The 21493-nt window shown below is 58.4% G+C and overlaps 4 protein-coding genes across 10 annotated transcripts in view; 2 read left to right on the forward strand and 2 right to left on the reverse strand.

Annotated features, from left to right (window-relative positions):
* The first annotated feature begins 844 nt into the window (after window positions 1–844).
* On the forward strand, window positions 845–7108 carry PRICKLE4 (prickle planar cell polarity protein 4). 2 transcript variants are annotated; one of them, XM_015298973.4, is made up of 8 exons: window positions 845–3771; window positions 4037–4189; window positions 4269–4376; window positions 4459–4596; window positions 4671–4871; window positions 5091–5277; window positions 5354–5668; window positions 5940–7108. In XM_015298973.4, exons 2-8 carry the CDS (start codon window positions 4040–4042, stop codon window positions 6413–6415), a joined length of 1575 nt encoding a protein of 524 aa, XP_015154459.2. In that variant the 5' UTR covers window positions 845–3771; window positions 4037–4039; the 3' UTR covers window positions 6416–7108. The 2 variants fall into 2 exon arrangements, with proteins under 2 accessions (XP_015154459.2, XP_003642799.2); XM_003642751.6 differs by having other exon boundaries at window positions 845–938.
* Window positions 7109–7489: 381 nt separating this feature from the next.
* LOC101749017 (platelet binding protein GspB-like) lies at window positions 7490–19221 on the reverse strand. Of its 4 annotated transcripts, XM_004948434.5 has the most exons (15): window positions 18876–19221; window positions 18153–18257; window positions 17866–17979; window positions 17500–17634; window positions 11904–12020; window positions 11508–11621; window positions 11139–11276; window positions 10824–10903; window positions 10359–10489; window positions 10107–10240; window positions 9887–10009; window positions 9492–9605; window positions 8813–8932; window positions 8105–8212; window positions 7490–7859 (listed from the first exon to the last, which is right to left on the reverse strand). In XM_004948434.5, the coding sequence occupies exons 2-15, from the start codon at window positions 18189–18191 to the stop codon at window positions 7677–7679; spliced, it is 1650 nt and encodes a 549-aa protein (XP_004948491.2). In that variant the 5' UTR covers window positions 18192–18257; window positions 18876–19221; the 3' UTR covers window positions 7490–7676. The 4 variants fall into 4 exon arrangements, with proteins under 4 accessions (XP_004948491.2, XP_015154458.2, XP_040508973.1 ...); XM_015298972.4 differs by lacking the exon at window positions 8105–8212; XM_040653039.2 differs by lacking the exons at window positions 11508–11621; window positions 11904–12020; window positions 17500–17634.
* A 12-nt stretch (window positions 19222–19233) lies between these two features.
* TOMM6 (translocase of outer mitochondrial membrane 6) lies at window positions 19234–20165 on the forward strand. The gene is made up of 3 exons (NM_001302134.2): window positions 19234–19384; window positions 19465–19566; window positions 19961–20165. The coding sequence occupies exons 1-2, from the start codon at window positions 19251–19253 to the stop codon at window positions 19559–19561; spliced, it is 231 nt and encodes a 76-aa protein (NP_001289063.1). The 5' UTR covers window positions 19234–19250; the 3' UTR covers window positions 19562–19566; window positions 19961–20165.
* Window positions 20166–20251: 86 nt separating this feature from the next.
* USP49 (ubiquitin specific peptidase 49) overlaps window positions 20252–21493 on the reverse strand; it is a 32649-nt gene continuing 31407 nt past the window's right edge. For all 3 annotated transcript variants that reach the window (XM_025143790.3, XM_001231681.6, XM_040653036.1), the window contains one exon: window positions 20252–21379. In XM_025143790.3, the coding sequence (XP_024999558.2) occupies window positions 21330–21379 (50 nt within the window). In that variant the 3' untranslated portion in view covers window positions 20252–21329. The remainder of the gene's footprint in view (window positions 21380–21493) is intronic.

Below are 21493 nucleotides of genomic sequence, written 5' to 3' on the forward strand. Positions count from 1 at the left end.
GCTGTGGGGCCCTGGGGAGCAAAGTCCTCAGCGGTGACCGAGCAGTGCAGAGCTGTGGCACAGAGGGCCCCCGCTGCGCCGACCACCCCCGGAGCGGAGCTGAGCCCTGGGAGGTCCCCGGGAATCGCCGCTGTGCGGCCCCGCGGGTCCCTCTGTGGGTGGCAGCGGGGGAGGTGGGAGGGACTCAGCACCCCCGACCCCTTTGCCCCCCCCACGCGCTCCTCCTTCCCCAGCCCGGGGGATTTTAATAGAGGAAGAAAACCCTGCAGATGCAAAATAGAAATTTCAAAAATCAGGGATATAAAACGCGATAGGGCGGTGCAGGAACGCAGTGCTGCCCCAACCCAGCTCGTACTCCGATTCCTGCCCCAATGCCATCGCCGAAGCCGCGCTCAGTGGCTTTGGGAGAAAAGTAGGACATCCCCGCTGCCCTCCGGCTGAGCGCCCGGCGAGAACCCCGCGGAGGTTTCCGCTGGGGCGCAATGACACCTCCCCTCTTTTCATGAAGCTCCAGCTCTTTCTGATGTAGGGAGGAAAAATACATCGCGGCGGATCATAAAAGCCATCCAAACGCCGACCCGGGGCGAAGCGGGGCGTGGATGCTCGGAAAATAAGAGGTGGCAAAAAAACGCGATGCGATGGGTTCCCTGCAGGGTTAACCCTCCGCCAGCCCCTGCCCGTCCCCTCCCCGCTCCCTGCCATTGGCTGCCGCCGTGGGTTTAGGCTAACGAGCCTCTAATTGGGACCCCAGCTGACACGGCTCCAGTTTCCTGGGCAGGCAGACTGAAACAGAAAAAAAAAAAAAAGAAAAAAAAAAAAGGCAAAAGGAAACGCCGCCCCGGCTGCGTTTGGATGTTGGATGTTTTCCTTTCGTTTTGTGAAGTCCGCTCGGCTCAAAGCTCCGACCCGACGGGACGAGACGGGACGGCCCCGGGCAGGTAAGGGGGGTCCTACGGGGCTGGGGGAGGGTGGGAGCTCAGCAATGAGGCGGGGGGAACCGGATGGCTTCCACGTCCGGGAATTGTTGCGGGGGAAAAGGAAGGGTGGAAAGCGACGCGAGGGAGAGGGAGGTCGGCCGGTTCTTTGCGGGGAGGAATCGGCCGTGGGAGCGCCGCTCCGGGGGCCTTTGTCTTCGGGGAGAGTGCCCCCGGACGGCGACGTCCCTCGGGAACCCCCCGCCCACTCTCCGGCTGCAGGTGCGGGGCGGAGGGCGGCCCCGGGAGACGCAGCTCCGGACGGGCGTTGTGCCGCGGGGGTTCCTCCACCGCGCGGTGTGAACGGGGCGGTGCGGGGTCGGCGATGGGGCAGCGCGCAGACGTCGGTCCGGCCCTGACGGTGCGGAGCGGTGCTGGGGCCGCTCTCGGCCCCGCGTTACGGCGGGGTGATGGGTCACCGCCCCTCCGAAATGTCCCTTACGGCACCGCCGTGTCCCCCTGCCGGCAAACAAGCCGCCGTGCCCCGCCGTCCCCTCCGCTCCTTTGGGTGGCAGAGCGGGATGCTGAGACCCCCTCCCCCCCACCTGCAGTACCGCGGGGCTCTCATGGCCCTGGAGGTGGCTGTGCTGTGACGCCGAGCATCGGGCTGCTCTGCCAGCCTGGCCCCGCCGTGCTGCAGGACGAGCTGCTCCAGCTCACCCTGCCAGACATCGGCTTATCTCACCCCCAGAGAGATGCATCTTTATGGCTCTGCATCTTTATTTCCACGTACGTTCACTGCAGCTGTGTTGATGGGAGCTGAAGCACAAACAGGTTATCCCGTGGGTGAGGTGTGCGTACAGAGCTCCTGAGAGCTGCAGGTGTTTGGGGTGTTGGAAAGGGAATCTGGTCCTTTTGGCAGTGGCCAGCTGTTGTGTTTCCTCGGGGCCGTGGAGCTGTTTAATGCTCCGAGAAAACGGGGCAGAGGTGCCTGGAAGTGGGGCTGCTGCCGTGGGGGGGCGGCTCCAGGATCCCAACGGCTGCAGCAGGCACGGATCAGCCGCACTGAATGTTAATGCTGTGATCTCTGCAGGGAGAGGTCCAGGAGCCCCACGCGCTCCCACAACAGGATGGGGACAGGGGCTGATCCCAGGGAACTGAAGGGGATTAAAATTCCTGTGGATTTCAGGGAGCTGTGATCCCTTCCCCAAGGCTGGGGCCTCTTGTGGGGTCACTGGGGCGGGTGGTGCCAGTGTGTGCTGGGATGGCAAAACCGAAAAGCTCCAAACAGGCAGGGAGGCACGGCGGGGACATCAGCCGTCCTTTGGAGCAGGGCTGAACGGTGGCAGTTTGGGGAAAGCCCGGGGTTGAGGGGCTCCAAAAGCCCGAGGGCACTCCATGTGGTGGCACTTGGTTCCTTCTGGGGGACCGCAGCTGTGTGCCCAGCTCTGTGCTGAGAGCATCCCGCATCCCTCCGCAGGAAAGGGTGATGTGGGACCGCCTGGAGGCAGCGGGGAGGGCAGAGGGGATGGGAGCAGAGGAGACGGACCTGTTGGGGCTGCCCGGCTTCTTAGCATGGGAGGCGCGTACCGCTGTCACAGTCTGCGGCTAATTACAGGGACCTGTCTGCAGCCCAGACGGCTGCCAGCCATCGTAATCACATCAAACCCGGCTGGGCTGGGCTCTCCCGCACGGCCCCATTGATTCACAGCCCTGTCCCCAGCCTTACCCCGGCGGGCTCCTGCTGGCAGCCCTGGGATGAGATGCCCTGCGTGGGTAGGGCCCTCTCTGCTGCATCCGTGGGGCACTGAGGGGGTCCGATGACAGCAGATTGGCCGTGCACTTTGGGATCTTAGCAAACAGAGCAAAGCTTGGGACCGCCATCCGTATCCCATGGGAGGGATGTGTTACCCACAGGGACTGAAGACAGCAGCAGGGCCGGCACCTCTCACCCACGGGTGTTTGAATTCAGCCCCCCTGGGATGCGGCAGTGCTCCGTCAGAGCTGTGGAGCTGAGGCTGATCACTGATCCAACACCACTGGTGGTCCTTCGCCAAGCTGGCACCTCTGTGGGCTGCGAATGCACGGAACTGGGTCAGATGTGCTCCTCCAACCAGCAATCTGTAGTCACTCACAGCACGCAGCCGGCCTGCCCTAACGTCAGCAAGGACAGGCAGACCCCAGGGAGCAAGCCGCCCTTCTGCTTTATCCTATTGACTGCCAATCTGCCACGTTAATCATTGATGTAGGTGCACGGCTGGGAATCCTGAGCTCAGAGCCATGCACGCACATCTTGGTGCCCTGAGCTGCTACACTGCTGGGGCAGAGCTGCGGGAGGACCTGGAGCCTCCGAGGGCTGAGGTTACCGACCCTCATGCCCACAGCTCTCTGCCCTTTCCCGGGGAGGCCTTTTGCGGGAGGTGTCAGACCTGGGGCAGCTCTTGGGGGGTGCCAGCACAGTGCGGAGGGTCCCGCAGGGATTGCTCCGGGCTGCTGTGCGGGGAGCCCCAGGAGCCACCGCATCGCTTTGTTTTGGAAAGCCGAGGCAGGAAGGAAGCGAGCGGTGACAAACGCTGCGTGGGGAGGGGACAGGACGGGTTCGCACCGCGCAGCCCTGAGCCAGGCACGCCGGGCGAGCAGGAACAGCCGCTCGGGGCAGAACAATAGCAGCCCGGGGGGAATAAATTATTTTCCACCAAATTGGGCGAGACCTCGGTCTCCTCCCATTGCTCCGCTCCGGGCCAGGCCACCAACCCCGGGCTCAGCCGTGCCGGGAAAGGGCTGGCGGCAGCAGGGGGACATCTCCCGCTGTGGGTGAGCAAACATCAAAGTGCGGCTCCCTCGGAGCTGTTCCAGGGTGAGCACCAAAGCCCGCTGTTCCCCCCCACCCCAATATCCCTTATCCTTTCCCCAGTGCTCCGCGCCCGGCAGGCAAAGCCCCCGCCCCGCCGAGCAGCCGTGCTGCGGGGAGGGCTTATTTGTAACCCCGGAGATCTCTGCAGAGACTCAGCGAACGGCCTCGAGGTCCCCGCAGCGCCGTCCCTGCAGGATGACGCCTCCCGGGGACAGACTTCTCCGCGCCGTGCCGAGGCTCTTCCGCAGCTCCGCTCCTCTCTCCGCAGCTCATGTCCTGGCCGAGTCCCGCATGGCCGCAGCGAGACGAGCCCCCCCCGTGCGGCACGGCTACCGCGCTCCCCCCGGCCTCGTCCGACAGCGACTCCGGCTGTGCCCTGGAAGAGTACCCCGAGTCCACCGCAGAGCCCGCGCCCCCCGAGGTGAGCAGCTCCGACCGCGAGAGGCAGATGCTCCTTTAGCTGAAGCGACGCCTCGGTCACCCGCCTATGTTTCCTCAAGGTCCCCGCCTGCTTCGAGAGCCGCCCCCCGGGTTCGCCCCGTCCTGCCGACCGCAGCCTGCTCCGTGTTAGAGCCCTCCTGCAGCAGCTGCCGCCTCAGGACTGCGATGTAAGAAACGCACGCGTTTGTTTCATGCCGCTCTCCCCGCGCTCCGCTGCCGCGGGTCCTTCACCCCCCCTTCCCCGCGCAGGAGCGGTACTGCCCCGACCTCGAGGAGGAGGAGAGGAAGCAGCTCCGGGCGTTCAGCGCCCGCCGCCGACGGGACGCGCTGGGCCAGGGGGTGGCGGTGCCGGTGCCAGGCGCCCGACACGGCTGTCCGTGCAGGAAGGTGAGGCCGCTCCCCCACGGACAGCGCGGGGCCGCCCCCGAAACTCAGCCTGACCCCGACCCCGTGCATTGCAGTGCGGCGGGAGGCTGAGCAAAGGGGACCTCGGGATTGCGGCGTCGCGGCTGGGAGGGCAGCTCTGGCACCCGCCCTGCTTCTGCTGCCACGTCTGCCACCAGCCCCTGGTGGACCTCATCTACTTCCAGCAGGATGAGAGGATCTACTGCGGCCGGCACCACGCCGAGCTCTTCCGACCGCGCTGTGCCTCCTGTGATCAGGTGGGCACCGGGCGAGGAGATGCTTTGGGCTCCGTTGTGCTGTCATTATGTGCTCCTGTGCTCTACTGGCAGCTGCAAACGCGTCAGGATGGGCCAGAGGAACTCCCTTCCCACACCCCAGAGATCCCCACGCCCACCCCAAAGCACAAAAAAAGCATGTTCTGGGTGGTGTATTCTGTGGCTGGGTGCTTACGGGACGGTTTGTTTGTTCCCTTCCAGCTGATCTTCTTGGAAGAGTGCATCGAGGCAGAGGGCCGGCGCTGGCACCCGGAGCACTTCTGCTGCCTGGAGTGCGACGCGCCGCTGTGTGGGCAGCGCTACGTGATGCGGAGCGGCCGGCCCTGCTGCCGCAGCTGCTTCGACAGCCTCTTTGCCGAGCCGTGCCAGGCCTGCGGGGAGCCCATCGGTACGGCCGTGCTGCCGGAGGGACGGGTGGGCGGCTGTGGGAGACCCCCGTGCCCTCACCTGCGATCCCCTCGTAGGTGTCGACAGCGAAGAGGCCACACACCAGGGTCTGCACTGGCACACCCGCGCCGCCTGCTTCTGCTGCAGTCTGTGCCGAAAGCCGCTGCGTGGGCAGCCCCTCACCGCCCGCTGCGGGCGGCTCTTCTGCTCCGAGAGCTGCAGTCTGGGCTGGGATGTGTCCTCTGCTGCCTCCACCACCTCCGATTCCTCTGACTCCGCCTTCGTCTCGGCACCATCCCCTGACTCGACGCCCGTCTCCAGAGCCAGCCATGCCACCAGGGCTGGGAGCACCGCGGCAGCTGGGGGCTGCAGACAGCGGGTGGAAGGGGCTGGTAGGAGACCTGAGTGCTTCACTTGCAAGGGATTGGGAGAGAAATGGAAGCAAATCCAGGCTCTGGGTACTTCACTGGGGGTACAGCATGTGTGCAGCCTAACTCAGGGCTGTAGCAAGCAGCCGTGGGCTCCCAGCCCACATCCCACAGCTGAGGTTTGGTTAGGACAACCCTGCTCTGCATCCCAGGACAGCCCCTGCTGCACAAGCAGCTGCAGCAAGGCAGGCTCAGCTTTCTTCTCCCTCACCCTTCCTTGCTTTCCTTATTCCAGAGATGCTACCGGATCAGGCCTCCACCCATCCAGCATTCAGGAGCCCTGAGGACCATGGAGCAGCTGTAGAGAGGAGCAAAGATGCTGTGTGTGCAGGGGTGCCGGGATCATCAAGCAGCCACCCCTCCAATCTCCAGCCCAACACAGAGGGTCCCTGCAGGCTTCTGGGAGGTCCTGAACCCCGAACGCTGGTAGGGGATGGAAACCCACACTTCCAAGTGGGTCTGTCCCCTGCCCGACCCAGCCCAGATCTGGAGGACGCTGACCCACAGGATATCATGGAAGAGGATGACTCTTGGTGTCCCACCTGCTCTTCATCCTCAGACTCGGACTCAGATGAGGAGGGTTTCTTCTTTGGGAAACCCATCCCCAAGCCCGGGATGAACTTTGTGGGCAGGGAGCCCCAGCGCCTGGAGCGGGCGGGGTGCAGGATGGCGAAGCTGCGGGGCAGCAGCAAGCACTGCAGCGTGTCTTAGCACAGGGACACTCAGCAAGCAGGGGTCCCCAGGTGTTGCAGAGGCAGCGGGGCGAGGGGGCACTTTGCATGGTATGTGAGCAGAGGGGCAGCAGCTGAGTGCCAAATGCACCGGGGAGGGGAGAGCACCTTGTATGGCACTGCCATCCTGCCAGCACTTGCAGTGGTCTCAAGGCATTCCAAACACCTTTTAGACACAGCCCAAGGCTGAGGTGGTGGGGGGGGAGGGAGAAGCTGCTGGGATCTTTCACCAGCAGCTGCTGGCAAAGCACAGCCTGCAATTCCTGCTGGCCTCTCCCTCAATTAGGAACAGGTAAAGCAAGCAGGGAGCAAAGAACCAGCAGCCTGCACTGAATTATGGGCTCTGACTGCTGTCTCAGACAAAGCCAAAGCCCCAGAGAGCAGCTGTGCTCTGGGGAGGGCAGCCAAGGACTTAGGACAAGGGCAGACACCTGCATGGCACCTGCTGCAGGGACTCCTGCCCGGACTGGACAGGAGGGATCTGGCCACCAGAGTCAGATCCAGACATGAGGTGAGAATCTCTCACCTGTAGGGACATCTTGAAGGACGAGAGCTGATGCTGCTCCACATAGGGCTGTGTCCCCTGCCACTGCAGGGAGGAGACCAGTGGGGCAGCTCTGCCATCGTGATGGATGATGCTCCAATAAAGCTTGGCTAAGACCTGACTATGGAAGAGCCGACCAGGCCTGGCCTGTTTCTCTCCAGCCCAGGTTTGCAGCAGCATTAACTGTGCTGCTGGAGAACTGTTTTTGATGGGAGCCGAGGGGCCCCAGGGCAGGACCAGGCTGGGGTGTCACTGTGGGACACCTCCGTGTGCATGCTGGTCCCGACACAACAGGAATGAAGCAACAGCAGTGCAAAGGCTACACCAGGGCTGCAAAAATAACTCATTTTTATTTATGAAAACAAGAACAAACAATGAATTTTAAGATACTGTCTAATGAGTAGAATAAAGATAAGCCCCCTCACCCCAGTTGCTCTCCCTCCCTCCTCCCTCCACCTTCCCTCCCTCCCTCCTCCCTCCCTCCTCCAATAAAACCACCTCCCTATGTCACTGTAAATACAGGCCTATGTATGGCTCATCCCTTGCCCACAGTCCCCACTTACTGCCTACAAACATCAGACCCAACCACCCCCCCACTATGAAGGCCCTTTAACCCCCCATATTCAAGAGGGACTGCATCAGCACATCCCTACAGCCCCAGAGTGGGCTCTGCCAGCACAGCCCCCCAGCTCCCCGCTCAGCAGCTGGGGTGTGTCACATCGTACTGCTGGATGAAATCCTCCATCTCCTTGAGGAGGCGGTGGCGGAGCTCACGCAGGTTGGCTCTCAGCGCCTTCATCAGCACCCCTTCCATGGAAGGCTCCTTCTGCAGCAGCATCATGGACACCATGGCAAAGTTCAGGCAGAACTCGTGGTACCCCTGCAGGGAGCAGCTTGGGTTCAGCATGGGGCACCCCAGAACCTCCCCCCCAGCAGCACAAAGGGACTTCTTTTCCTTGCTTAGAGTGTCCCAGAGGTGGCAGCCTCTTCCCACAGCACCTATGCTGAACTGCCCCAGGGCTCGCACACCACCCAGCATTGCTTTTTTCCCCTGTGGGTTCTGAAGCTCCCGAGTTCTCCTCTCCATGACCAGTCCCACACACCCTCATCTGTGCCGGGACTCACCTGCTCGATGCTCTCCTTCTTGGAGAGGATGGCAGCAGAGCGTGGGTCTGTGCTGGTGGGGGAATGCGTGGAGCGCGGGGGGCAGAGTAAGCTCCGGAAGCCTGCAGCCTGGGCAGTGGAAGAAGGTGAGGTTGGATGCTTTGAAGGGGATGTGTGGGCAAAGGAACAGGTGTGGGGCTGTCACCACATTGGAGCTACCAGCTGGGGACCAGTCACCCTGTGGGGGAACCTGCTGGGACCTTGCCACCCTTCCCTCACATACAGGAGGCTGCCCCTTGCTTCCCACTTCCACTGCAGTCCCAGCAGCCTTCCCTTCAAGACCCGAGGGCCCCACTGGCTGATTTCTCTTCCCCATCAGGCAGTAATTCAGCCTCTCTGCAGTACTCGTTTGCTTCATTAAAGCTCAACTCCTGGGCTTGCTCACGCTCCAGCACGTTCTCATTCTCCACGTTATTTTTTTGGCCTTTCTCCAAACAGACTCCAATCAGCCTCTCCTGAAGAGCCAGTACCAGGGCTGATGTGGGCTCCGCATCCAAACAAAGCAAGGCTTTAACCCCAGGACATAATCCTGTGACTGCAAAGGCCAGAGAGGAACTCCCCCCATGGTTCCTGGCTTAGATTTATGTTCCTGAGCCTCCCTGCAGGTGCTTCCCAGAAACACACGGGCACCATTCTTGCACAGTGCACAGGGCAGGGCTGCGCACGTACCAGCTCTGTCCAACCCCAAGGATGTTGCCCCGTCCTGGGTGGTGCTGCTGCCTCAGCGCAGTCATTGGAGCTGGCCTTGCTGGTCTGTGTGCTGGACTCTCCAGTAGCTTCCAGCGGGATCTGTGAGTTTTCAGATTGGTAAGGCCACAAAGAAGCAGTGGGAAAGCACCCAGGGGATGAAGGCAGAGGCTATGTGAAAACAGTGGGAGCCAGCACTGCAAGCTAATACTGCTGCCTTCAGGAAGGGAAACCTCAGGCACTCTTCTCCCAGAAGGAAACAACACAGAGTAGCGCAGCCACAGGCTAAAACCCACCCCATCCCAGGCAGCTGCTGCCTCCACTTCACCAGCAACACCTGGCAGATGCTGCCATGCTTGAGAGGGCATGCAGAGCTCAGCATGTACCTCCAAAATCAGGCCAGCACTGACAGCCTGAGCAGGCTACAGAGATAATGGACTAGTGGATACAGCTCAGCACTTCCACTAGCCTCAGGGATGCTTTGGCTGCATGGCCTTATCTGTGCAAAGCACTACAGATGCGTTTCAGAGTGCATAGGGAGGCATTTTGATACACCCTGGGCAAATGGAAAAATGAGGTTCATGGAGGGGACCACAAGATCCCACCTTCCTTGTGGCACGACATTTAGGCAGAAAGAGGAGAGAGATGCATGAGTGCATACCAGCTCCGAGCCTTCGTCCTCCTCAGAGCTGGTTACCTCCGGTGAGATTGGCTCCAATTCCAGTGCAAAGGGCTGCTGGTTGCCTGCAGCTTCCTCTTCACCTTCTGGTTTAACCTGCAGGCACGCAATAGCATGAGGCAGGGATGTTCATCTGTCCCAGAGAAAAGAGCTGGGAGACAGGACAGATGCTGAAACCCAAAGGAAACCAGGGGATGTGCAGCCCAAGAGAAAGGTCGGGAAAAAATCCTGCTTCCATTTCTGTCCAAGAGATACTGAGGTGAAGAGTGAAAGAGAGAGAAGCGAAGTGTTACACAGGTCGAAGGGATCCCCTGAGCTGGGCAGCTCCTGGGGTGAAAGTATCTCAGTATGCACTCGAGAAAGAGGTGCACACATACTGTCTCTGATCCTCCCGCTGGCTCCTGCTCTGCTGCCTGGGGGTCAGTGCCCAGGCTCTTCTCTGGGCTCTTCTCTGCAGGTCTGGGCCGTTCCAGCGCCTCGCTGCTTGCCACCAGCAGGCCCTGGGGGAAATCCTTCTGGTCAAGGCCATGGCAGCACCAAGGGATTCACGTGGCCATGAAATTGGAGTCACCGCTGTGTACTTGGGGTAAAACCCACCTCATCCACCTGCCCCTCACTTTGCGGACAGTTTTTGCGGGCAGTAGGTGACTGAAGAGCATCGAGGTGCTTTTTGACCCCTGTCTGGCTCTCTGGGGAGCAGGACTGAGAGGATATGGAGGACGGATGGTACCCTGTGGAAACACAACAGGACTTAGTACACAAAGTGCTGGCCCTCCCCATGCAGACGCTGCTGGCTGCACACATCACAGAGGGGTCCTGGGCAGCAGCCAGTGCTGCAGCAGCACAAACCTTGGGAGCTCTGGGGAGAACGGCTGTGGTATGATGGCTCCTGCTTGATGGGCCGAAGGAGTCGGTGGCGTCTCTGCCGTGGGCCACAATGGCGCTGGGGTGAGTAGTTGTCCTGGAAGACTTTTTGCTCCCTACAAGAGCAAAGGCAGCCCCAAGGGAAATTCAGGCTGGCAAGGATCTCTGGTGTAACTTCCCACCTTCAGCAGGGTCAGCTTCAACACTGCATTGCCCTGGAGCACTATTTAACCCACTGCACCCACCTGCTGCCCACAGCCAATTGCTGTGCGTGAGCTGAGCCTAGACATGTTTGCACATGCAGCACAGCTCCCCCACCACCCGAGGTCTCAGAGGGGACCACCACCCCTCAGCCAACCCATGGGAGCTATGTTCAGCCCAGAGCCACAGCAGGATGTAGAAGCCAACCCCTTTCCAGCCCACTGCCCCACCCTCGGTGCAGGCACCCACCGTAGGAATCCAGCAGGACGCTGCTCCCGGCTGGGGAACTCAGGCTGGACAAAGAAGTCCCGGTGACGCAGCTGTGGTATCTGAGGAGAGCAGTGGTTTACACACTGAGCAAGGAGACACACCAGCTGGCACGAGGGCAGAGAAGCACTGCCTCTGCTGCCAGCACAGTGCAGGGAACTGCAACATGGTTTGTCATTCTCATCACAGGGCAGTAAACTGCCCTTTTGCCCTCTGCCCATCTGTGGTGCCATGGCCACTGCCATCCCTCCCCAGACCACCTCTCCTCTCCGGCTGCAAGTCCTTGAAAAACATTACCTCACGGCTTCGGTGGTCCTCTCTGTACATCCACAGAGGTGGTGGCACATCACGGTTCTGGGGGGCCCATCTCCCATTCTCCTCATTCTGGTGGATGTCAGCAGGGCCACCGAAAGGCCTGGGCTGCCTAGGACTGGGCTGCCAAAGCAAATTGCCACACGTGAGCACAGCAGCACATTTGGAGCAGCCACGCATCCAGCAGGCTTCCGTGGGGATTTTGGTTATGCTCTGGGTTCCCCTGCCCACTGAGCTCCTTCCAACTCTCCTCTTCCCAGGGGAGTCCCACCCTTTGGCCAGCCCAAATTTGGAGGACAACCCCAACAGCTCTGCCCACCCCGTGCTGCCCAGCTGCTCACCCCAATCTCTTACCAGATGCATTCTTCCCCTGGCTCTCTGATGCTGGTGCTCCCACGGAGAATCGCGCCAGGCATCCCGGTGGCCATGAGCACGTGGAGGCAGCGGCCGAGCCTGACGTGGATAGGGCTGCAGAGAGGACACAGGGAGAGTAAAGTAGGATGAGAGCCTCCTCGCTGCTGCAGCCTCTCTCTCCTCCACCAGGATGTTATGCAGGGATGGGGAGCCCAAAACCTTCCCATCTGAAGTCACAGACAATTCCCAGCCTTACAAACTCTCCTGTATCACAGGGATGCTCTCCCAGCTACTCCACACCCCAAGGGATGGAGCAGTGGGTATCCACCCTCACTGCCTCACAGACAAATCCCACAAAGCTCCTGTGCTCCCAGCCACAACTGCAGCCCCACCTACCTCCCAGAGAAAGGCCCGGGGCCCCCTGCTGTAGAACTGCCCTGAGGACATCTTGCCAAAGTGTTGCTCCAGCCTTGATCCCTGAGCAGAGGAGGTCCTCAGTGAATCCTCACGAGACTGCAAAGAAAGAGGTGTGGGTGAGTGCAACCTGTAGGACGGGCATTACCATCTCTCCAAGGTCAGCTTCCTGATGCTGCCACCCACAGCTGTCCCTGCTCAGCTGAGCTCTGAGCTCTGAGCCCCCTGAAGCACAACGCAGTACCACCAGCAGTGAAGGCAGTGCAGAACTGCTTCCCGGGCCTGGAGGAGACAAGGATCCCCACAGTGCTGGTGCTGTTCCCTCACACTGCACACATCTGCTGCCGGGTCTCCCCACCCATCTCAGATCTCCACCTGCTCACAGAGATGCTTCTATTGCCCAGTGCACCCTGCACAGGTCACAGCGCCCAGCAGCACCACCCCACTATTGTTCCTGTTGCGTTGGCCCACAGCCACGCTGCTCAGGCTGCCCCAGTGCCAGACACTGTCCCAGCTCTCTGCAGGGGCTGAACCCTGTGCATGCACCAAGGCACTTCACAGACTCCCTGGGAACACGTTGGTGACCTCCCCGCACAGCGGATGCAGGGCTCATGGCTCAGTGCTTATTGCATAGTATACAACCAGGGCAAGCAGGCCTGGCTCTGCCTTGACATCGCCAACCTGGGGACAGCAGGCTCTTGGAGTAGCCAGGGCAGGCAGGCATCCTCAGCATCCTGCCAGGAGCCACAGCACAGACACCCTCCCCTTGTCCCACTGAGCAGCAGGGACCGAGCTATAGAACAGCAAGGAGTGTAATAGCAAGAAAATAAACGCTTTTATCCCCAGATTGGGGTTCTACCTGTCAGGCCAGTCCCAGGGGGCCTTGCAGGGGGCTCACCTGCTGGCAGAGACCCAGCATCAGTGAGTGTGGGATGCAGTGGGGACGGAACCTCCTCCACACACAGGGCAGATTGCACCACCTCTGTTTGCTGAATGCAGCCCAACAGGAAGCAGTGGCTGTCAGCAGCTGGGTGTTAATCCCCCTGGCCAACTACCTTTGTACCCCTCCTGCCCACTTATTTGCTGCAAGGCGCCAAAAGCCAAGCTGCAACACCTTCCTGGAGTCTTTACTTTTTACAGAGCACCTCCTGACATTGGCCACAGCTGTTGGGAACACCCATCAACAAGAGGGGCACAGAGCATGACTGGCAGCTGTGGAATATGGTCCAAGCACAGCCTGATGAAGGAGGGGAGAGGTTGTTTAAGACCAGAGAACAGGACATGGCACAGGTCCGGTAGCCGGCCCCTGTTTGATAACGAGAGCTGCCCCGAGTTGGGCAGGCTGGATAAGGCCATAGCTGTGCCTCTGCCACTCTACCTGCCCTATCTATGCTTAACAACATGCAGACTAGTACTCATGTCAAGAGCCTGAGCTGTGACTGGAATCTGTCAAGGAAAAGAGAGAATAATGCCTTTGGCAAAGATACCGAAAACATAAAACCACGTAACAAAAATGAGGTCTTAAGGAATCAATGGAAGATTCTCTTCCATTTTTCTTTGCAAGTCATACGCTTTCTATAACCATGTTTCTATCTTAATTTGCCTAACTAGTGACTCAGTATTTTCTTGCTTATCGTGAAAAAGCAGATGAGAAAAGGGTATCCCATCAGGATGCTGGAGGACATCTTCTGGGGTTCCTCTCAGCCAGCCTGAGACCTGCCCAGCATGCAACCCCCTGGATCCACACCTGCGACCGGTGTGCCAGCAGGACAGGTCATATAGCCTTACCTAACCTAACTGACCTTCCCTGGGATACGGATGAGGTACAGACTGTAACAACTTGCTCAGAGCATGTTTAATAAACTGTCTGAATGCAGCTGATATGTGTTAGTGAAGTGTGCTGCAATCACTGTCTTCCTGCTGGTCGCTTCAGAGCAGGACTGCAGCCCCCCCTTATCTCCTAACGGCTGTACAGACCTAAAATGGCACCTCTTCTCCAACTGGTCTCCAGTAAACAGAAACAGACAATTTCTTCTCCCTAGTCTCTCCTATCAAAGTTGGTTTAAAGTGCAGTTTAATGCAAAGCCTTCAAAATCACTATGCCGTGCCAGTTACTTCATCCGCCCCATGACAGCCCCCACTCCTGCCTCACTCCCACCTCTGGAGGCTCCTGCAGGGATGGTCAGGCAGAGAGCAAGCATATCTCCTGGGCACAGAGCCCACGTCCCAGGGCATCCCTCTGCCTCAATCCGTCACTGCCACGTGTTCCCCAGGATGCTCCCAGCTTTGTGCCAGGGGCATTTTGGGGAGCAGCGCACCCCAGCAGCACGGCTGCTCCAGCACAGCCTGCGGAGGTGAGAGGGAAGGCTGAGAGGAGCATCTGGTCGGTGCGGTGGCCCTGGCAGGACAGCACTCAGCTGCCCTCACACCCACCTATGCAGATGGAGGAAGCTGAGGAGCAGAGAGCTCCGCTCCTCGGGCAGGGCTGGCTCAGCCACGCTGGGACAGCCAGGAAGCTGCAGTTCAGCACTGCTGGGCTGCCCAAGAGCTGCCTGGGAACGATGTGCTGCCAAAGCCATCCTTGTCTGCTCACCTTCTAACACCACAGCTGGGTTCATCTCCTGCTAGCAGCACCGCAAACCTCATCAGCTGATCCCGGACTGTTTGGAAGCTTTGCCCATGGCGCCGCTGCCGGCCCAGCACACCCCCTGCTGGTGCAGCCAGGCACACGGCACCTCCTCTTTCCCTGTGTTTCCACCGTGAGCTGCACTGCCATTTCGTTAGCTCTGGCCAGCCAGATATGTTAGTGCTGGGTGCAGGCATCCTGCCCAGCCACCTAACGAGACCTATTACTTTCCTGCTGCTTAATGAACATCTGCTTTCTTTCACGTCTGAAAGCTGACGTGGGTACGGATGGTGGTTGGGAACGCACTGATAACAAGCTGGTCCAAACTGGTCTGTCCTGCAATGCAAACTCCCTCCTTATTCCAGAGAGCAAAGCAAAGTTTGTGACCTTGCAGTAACGCGGGAGGGAGACAGGGGAGAGCAGGGAGACCATGCTTGAGCTTGCCAGTGCCAAACATTAGCAAAGGAGGAGATAAAAGGAAAATTCAAAGTCTGAAGCAGAGTAAAACCTTAAAAGATGCCACATGTGCAGTGCTGTTAACAGTGATGGGGCAACTCATGGCCAATTGGAGCTGGCTGCTTCTCAGTGCTGCTCCCACCGGGCAGATAATGTGCAGCTTTCCAGCTGGTCGGTTAATTGCAGCCTCTAATAGCTATAAATCAATTAACTAACTGGGCGGATCAATTAGCTCTCTGGGATTTGAGAAAAGAATACAGCAGCATGGACAAATGTGTCCCTAGCCTAGGTGGCCACTGTGGCAGCACGTCACCTTGCAAGGGGAGCACCAGCAGCTATGTGGGCTCCTTGGCTGCAGTTACCTACCAGACCCAGGTCCTCCTCCTGATGGCCCAGGCATCCACAGACAGGAGGATAAGGAGCTCCCAGGGATGTGGGGACAGTGCCAACTGGGTGAGCAGGTGGTCTCACCTAGGATGGGCACCATGAGGTTTGGCTCAGGGTCTCCTGTTGGCCCTCCAGTTCTTTGCAGAGCCTCCAGCTCTGCTCCACAGTCATTGTCTATCTTTCTCATCAACCCCTTAACTATGGAGATGTCTGTTAGGTGAACAGATTATTTTTAGTATTTACTCCTTGTATAGTAAGGTTATAAGATACAGTAGTTACAGGATTCGTGGTGTAAAAGTCTAGGACCACATTTTGCAGAGCTTAGCACACAGGTGACTCTGCACAGTCAGACCTGAATGCAGACAACAACACAAATCTGGCAGGACATCAGCAGGTAAAGCAGAAGTGACTGTCACTGGAGAACAGTTTGGGCTAGACCCAAATTTGCGAGGTTTGCTGTCCCTGGGGAGAGCAGCAGAGCATCTCACAATGAACAGTGCCCACCACCTGCATGGGCTGTACGTATGCCCTGCAGCAGGGACAGCACAAACCTCTGCGAGTGCCCCGATGGTGCAAAAGTGCAGAGCCGGCAGAGAACAAAGCTTCCACATAAAAAAAGCAGTGAAGGCTGAAATTGCAGCTCTCAGAGTGGTGGAGCAGGATTCTGAGAGAGCAAACCCCAGGGGCTGAGGAAAGGAGGGAAAGGGGATAAGGCAGAAGTGAGAATTGCTACGGTTCCTCAAAACGAAGCAAAAGAGCAGGAAGGAGCCGAATGAAGAAGCAAGTGACCAGCTGTGCTGCAGAGCCAGAGCCGAGCAAAAGGTGCATGCTCAGGGCTATGCCCAACTACTGCAAAACCTCGGGGCTCACCAGCACTGCCGCTAACCTGCAGGAGCTGTGTGCAGGCAGCCAAGAGCTGGGCGGCTCAGCAAAGCAAACACAAAACTGCATGAAGCTTCAGACACGTGCAGGGTGGGACAGAGAGAATGGAAGAGATGTTTTCCAAACAACTCTGCTGAAATGCCAACCTGCCCACGTGTACCACCAGTGCTTATACAGTGACACCTTTTGGATCGGAGCAGCGTGGGTTACAAACAGCTCAGCTCCGGCAGCCCTGCCTGGAAAATTCACTCAGACACAGGCAACGTCCCACGCAGCGTTTCAGGCATTCCCTCGCTTTCTATGCATTTCTCTCTTATCTCACATCCTGCAGGCAGCAGCCCTCAGGCAGCAGCAGAGCTGCCCTTATCACCCGATATGAAATATTGTTCCCAGGCACAGAAACCTTCCACTCCAACCAGCACTGCTTTGGCCAGGAGGTGACGGCGCTCACCGGGCGCTAAGTTTCCGCACAGGGGAAGCTCATGGTCAGAGATACCCCAGATTTTTGGTTTCTGGCACTGAACCGCTGCATGGGCAGTCTGCCAGGGCTGGGCTGGACATGCCTGCGCACCAGCCAGCGTGCAGCATGTGTTTGCTGGCCATGAGCTTACGCAAAGCTTTACCTTTAATGACAGAAGCAACCATAAACGTGACCAGGTTATAACTGGAAAAAAATACAGAGAAAGAAGTGGTCCGCTGGCCCAGGAACTACCAACCTGGGAACACAGCACATCCTTGAGGAGCATCCTTGAGTTATACACAGGAGAAACTCAGACACCTTGAGAAATTCTCAATAAGTACAGAACAAAGAAACTACAAAAATGGTCTACTGTCTGGGAAAGCAGAAGTCAGACTGGGAAACTGAAAACCAGCATGGGAAAGCCAAAGTCAGCAACAGTCATTGGCCTCTCCAGATGGCAGTGCTCTCCAACCCTTACAGCCTAAAAATAGAAAGGCAACTCAGCATCTACCCAAAAGAGAGCATCTCAGAAAGAGTTTCCCTACAAGAACTTCTCTATGTGATACATCCCAACGGATGGCTCCTTGCACAGACAAAAGGCAGGCTCCCCACTCAGTGATGCGGCGCATCCACAAGAGCAGCCTTCATCATCTGCCCCCACTAACAGCACAGCAGAGAAACATGACCCTGTCTGCCACCCTCATCACACCACCATCCCTCCCCAGACCACCTCTCCTCTCCGGCTGCAAGTCCTTGAAAAACATTACCTCACGGCTTCGGTGGTCCTCTCTGTACAAGCGAGGTGGTGGCACATCACAGTCTTGGGGTGCCCATCTACCATTCTCCTTATTCCGGTGGATGTCAGCAGGGCCACCGTAAGGCCTGGGCTGCCTAGGACTGGGCTGCCAAAGCAAATTGCCACACGTGAGCACAGCAGCACATCTGGAGCAGCCACGCATCCAGCAGGCTTCTGTGGGGATTTTGGTTGTGCTCTGGGTTCCCCTGCCCACTGAGCTCCTTCCAACTCTCCTCTTCCCAGGGGAGTCCCACCCTTTGGCCAGCCCAAATCTGGAGGACAACCCCAACAGCTCTGCCCACCCCGTGCTGCCCAGCTGCTCACCCCAATCTCTTACCAGATGCATTCTTTCCCTGTCTCTCCGATGCTGGTGCTCCCATGGAGGATCGCGCCAGGCATCCCGGCGGCCATGAGCACGTGGAGACAGTGGCCGAGCCTGACGTGGATAGGGCTGCAGAGAGGACACAGGGAGAGGAAAGCAGGATGAGAGCCTCCTCGCTGCTGCAGCCTCTCCCAGCTACCCCACACTCCAAGGGATGGAGCAGTGGGTACCCACCCTCACTACCTCACAGACAAGTCCCACAATGCTGCTGTGCTCCCAGCCACAACTGCAGCCCCACCTACCTCCCAGCGCCCCCTGCTGTAGAACTGCCCTGAGGACATCTTGCCAAAGTGTTGCTCTAGCCTTGATCCCTGCAGGAAGGAGCTCCTTAGTGGACCAGCACTCAGCTGCAAAGAAAGAGGTGTGGGTGAGTGCATCCTGCAGGACGGGCATTACCATCTCCCCAAGGTCAGCTTCCCAGTGGTGCCACCCACAGCCGTCCCTTCTCTGCTGAGCCCTGAGCACTTGAGCCCCCTGAAGCACAATGTGGTACCACCATCAGCAAAGGCTTCCCACACTCCCTGCCCTGTTCAGCTTCTGCCTGCAGAGACAGCTCTGTGCAGGGCACTTGGCACACTCCCTGGGAATGGCGTTGGTAATGGGGTGCAGGGGTCAGGGCTTGGTGCTTATTGCACGGGACAGCAGGAGAGTGAGCAGGGCTGGCTCTGACCCCTCCCCCCCCCCCAGCCTGGGGTCAGCGGGCTCCTGGGGCGGCCGGGGCAGGCCGGCATCCTCAGCATCCTGCCAGGAGCCGCAGCACCAACACGCAGCCCTCGTCCCACAGAGCAGCGGGGACTGAGCTGCAGCACGGGCCGGGCCGAGCAGCCTCCGGGGAAGGTGCAGGCTGTGGTAGTGGGCGGAGGGCCGGGTGAGCTGCCCGGGTACGGGGCTGGGTATGGGGCAGCCGCCCTGCGAGAAGCCGCAACGCCCCACAGTGTGCAGGAGGAAGGGGCTGGGACTCCCACCGGTCGCTGCGGAGCCTGTCCTGCCGGCGGGTGCCGCGGGGGGGGCCGCCCCCTGAGCCCGGCGTGCCGCGCTGTCAGCCCAGAGCCGCAAAATCCCGGTGAGGGCGGGCAGCGAGGGAAGAGCTGCGCAGAAAGCGGTCGTGAAGCCGCTCCGTCGGACGGAAAGTGCCGATCGGGACGCCGCTACACGAGGCGCCGTGCGCCGTGCCGCCCGCAGCCACGCTGGGAGGCGCAGAACACAACGGGCGTTACCGTCGCAACGACGCGCGTGAGGCTTCGGCACGCGGCGGGGCGTTATTGCGCACGCGCAGAGCGCGAGTCGTTCCCGCCGCCGGACGTGACGTCATCTCGCGGCGACGGCGGGTCTGAGGCGGGATGGCGGCCGGCAGCGCGCAGGCGGGCGGATCGGTCGTGTCGTCTCCGCCGCCTCCTCCCCCTCCTCCGCAGGGTCTGGGCGGGTGGCTGCGGGCAGCGTACCGTTTCGCTACCGACAGGAACGACTTCCGCAGGTCGGTGTGGGAGATGGACCCGGGCCTGGGCCGGCTCCTCGGGCGCGGGGCCCGCAGGCAGCAGCCTCTGTGTGTTTCAGGAACCTGCTGGTGAACGTGGGGCTGTTCGCCGCCGGAGTGTGGGTCGCCCGCAACCTGGCGGACATCGACCTGATGGCCCCACAGCCCGTGGCGTAGCGGCGGTGAGCGGCGGCGCCGGGCTGTGCCACGGGGGCGCGCTGTGCGGGCGGGGGTCCGGTTGGGCGGCCTCGGTGGGGACGCGATGCTCCCGGTGGGGCCTTTCCAGCTCGGGGCGTTCTGCGGGTCTGTGTCAGAGGGAGACGTGAGGGGGGTTGCAGTTGGAGCGCAGCTCAGCCCGAAGCAGTCTGGTCTGCGCAAAGGGTGTTGTGCTGAATTGCCCTCTGGAAGTAGACGGAGATGACTCTGTTTGACTCAAGTCTTACAGAGCCCACAAAGAATCAGGCTGCGAGGCAGATGAGTTTCCCTCCTCCCACACCCCAGCACCAAACGAGAGGTGTTCAGCAGCTGTAAGTTCTGATGTGCTCATGGAGCATCTTGCATTCTTGTCCTCCTCAGAACTGCTGCTCCCACTGAGAGCTGCCCCGTGTGAAGCAATGCCAAGGAGCAGAAAAACTTCCACGTGTCAGAGGGAGAATTCCTATTCAACCCATCCTGCAAAAAGCAATGAGAATAGCTTCTTGGAGGATGAGAAGCCATTGTGCATGGAATTGTTTTCTGTATCACCATTCATTTGTTTAATAAATGTAGAATAATTACGTGACACAGTGAAATTTTACTTTTTTTTTTTAATAAGAAACTTCAGTTTACAAAAAGAAGGTGTAAAAAGAGTAAAGATTTACAAAAATCATAAAAACATGATTTTTATTTCACACCCGAAAGACAAACGAACAAATCCAGTCCTGGGCTGTATGCTGGATCCTTATTCAAAAGGAAAACAGAACTGTGGAAAGCCATAGGTAAACTCCAGCCACCAGAAGGTTTCATGGATCGTGTCTGGCTGAGATAAAGCTGGTACGCTTACTGTAAAGGAATTAGGACTCTGTGGGAAGAAGCCATTTGGTGTTGCATAGCATGTTTGTGCCCTGGACTGAAACTACAACTTGCCTTTACTGACTTCAAGTCCCACTATGGGTGATGAAACTGTTCAAGGGACAGTGAAAGCACAACTTGAGGCTGATGTGGGAGCTGTAGCTGTAATTTAATCAGAAACAGTACGCTGCAGCTCCCAGAAGATGCTGTTCGTAGAGCAGAGTAACTTCCTAACCCTGAGCATTGTGGCAGTATGACTGCAACATGGCTTTGGATTCTTTGGACAGTTATGCACAGGGTTTTAAACGAAAACATTCTTTTGCAGTTGTACTGCCTCTGTGTTTTGTGACTGAGAACTGCCCCTCTACCTGCCCCTAAAGATAAACGTATTCCACTGCTGAAACATATTTTAAAATGCTGTTTTCAAAGCAGGCATTTTAACATCTTGTGAAGAAATGGATTATCTGTACTTCAAAAGAATGTCAAATTATGCAGGAACAGTTTTTGAAGGAAAAGGGGATTAATTAGAACATTAGGTCATTTTCTAGTTAATCTTAGTTTTGATTTAGAACACACTAATCTCCTCCTGAGGCCTGGGTTCAGGCAGGGGGCAGTTCACACAGTTAAGTACATAAGGCTGCCATAGGTGACTTACTGGCTGTTGTCTTAACAAACCTTGACTAAAATAAAAGCTGCTGAACCTGCAATTAGAAGCAGCTCAGTGTTTGCACTGAGCTACGAGACAGCCAGATTGCCGGAAAACATTCAGTAATTAATTGGATTCTCTCATCACTTGCTGCTGCCTGGAAGCGTCCTTGAAGCAGAGGCAGTCTCATTCATGAGCACAGCATGGGATACAGCAGCTTAAGTCATTAGTGACGAAAGTAGCAGAAACTCAGAGCAGATACCAGAGGCTGTTCTGACTTAAAGTCCCCCCAGAAGTCACTGGAAAAAAAAAAGAAAAAATCAGGAAAGCCACCAAACTCCAGCTTTGATCCTTGTCCAGGAAAGCACAGTAGCGTTTTACTCCTGTTTTCACAGCGGCTGCAAGGGGATTTC

Source organism: Gallus gallus, chromosome 26, assembly GCF_016699485.2.
Source record: "Gallus gallus isolate bGalGal1 chromosome 26, bGalGal1.mat.broiler.GRCg7b, whole genome shotgun sequence".
NCBI classification, from domain to species: Eukaryota; Metazoa; Chordata; class Aves; order Galliformes; family Phasianidae; genus Gallus; species Gallus gallus.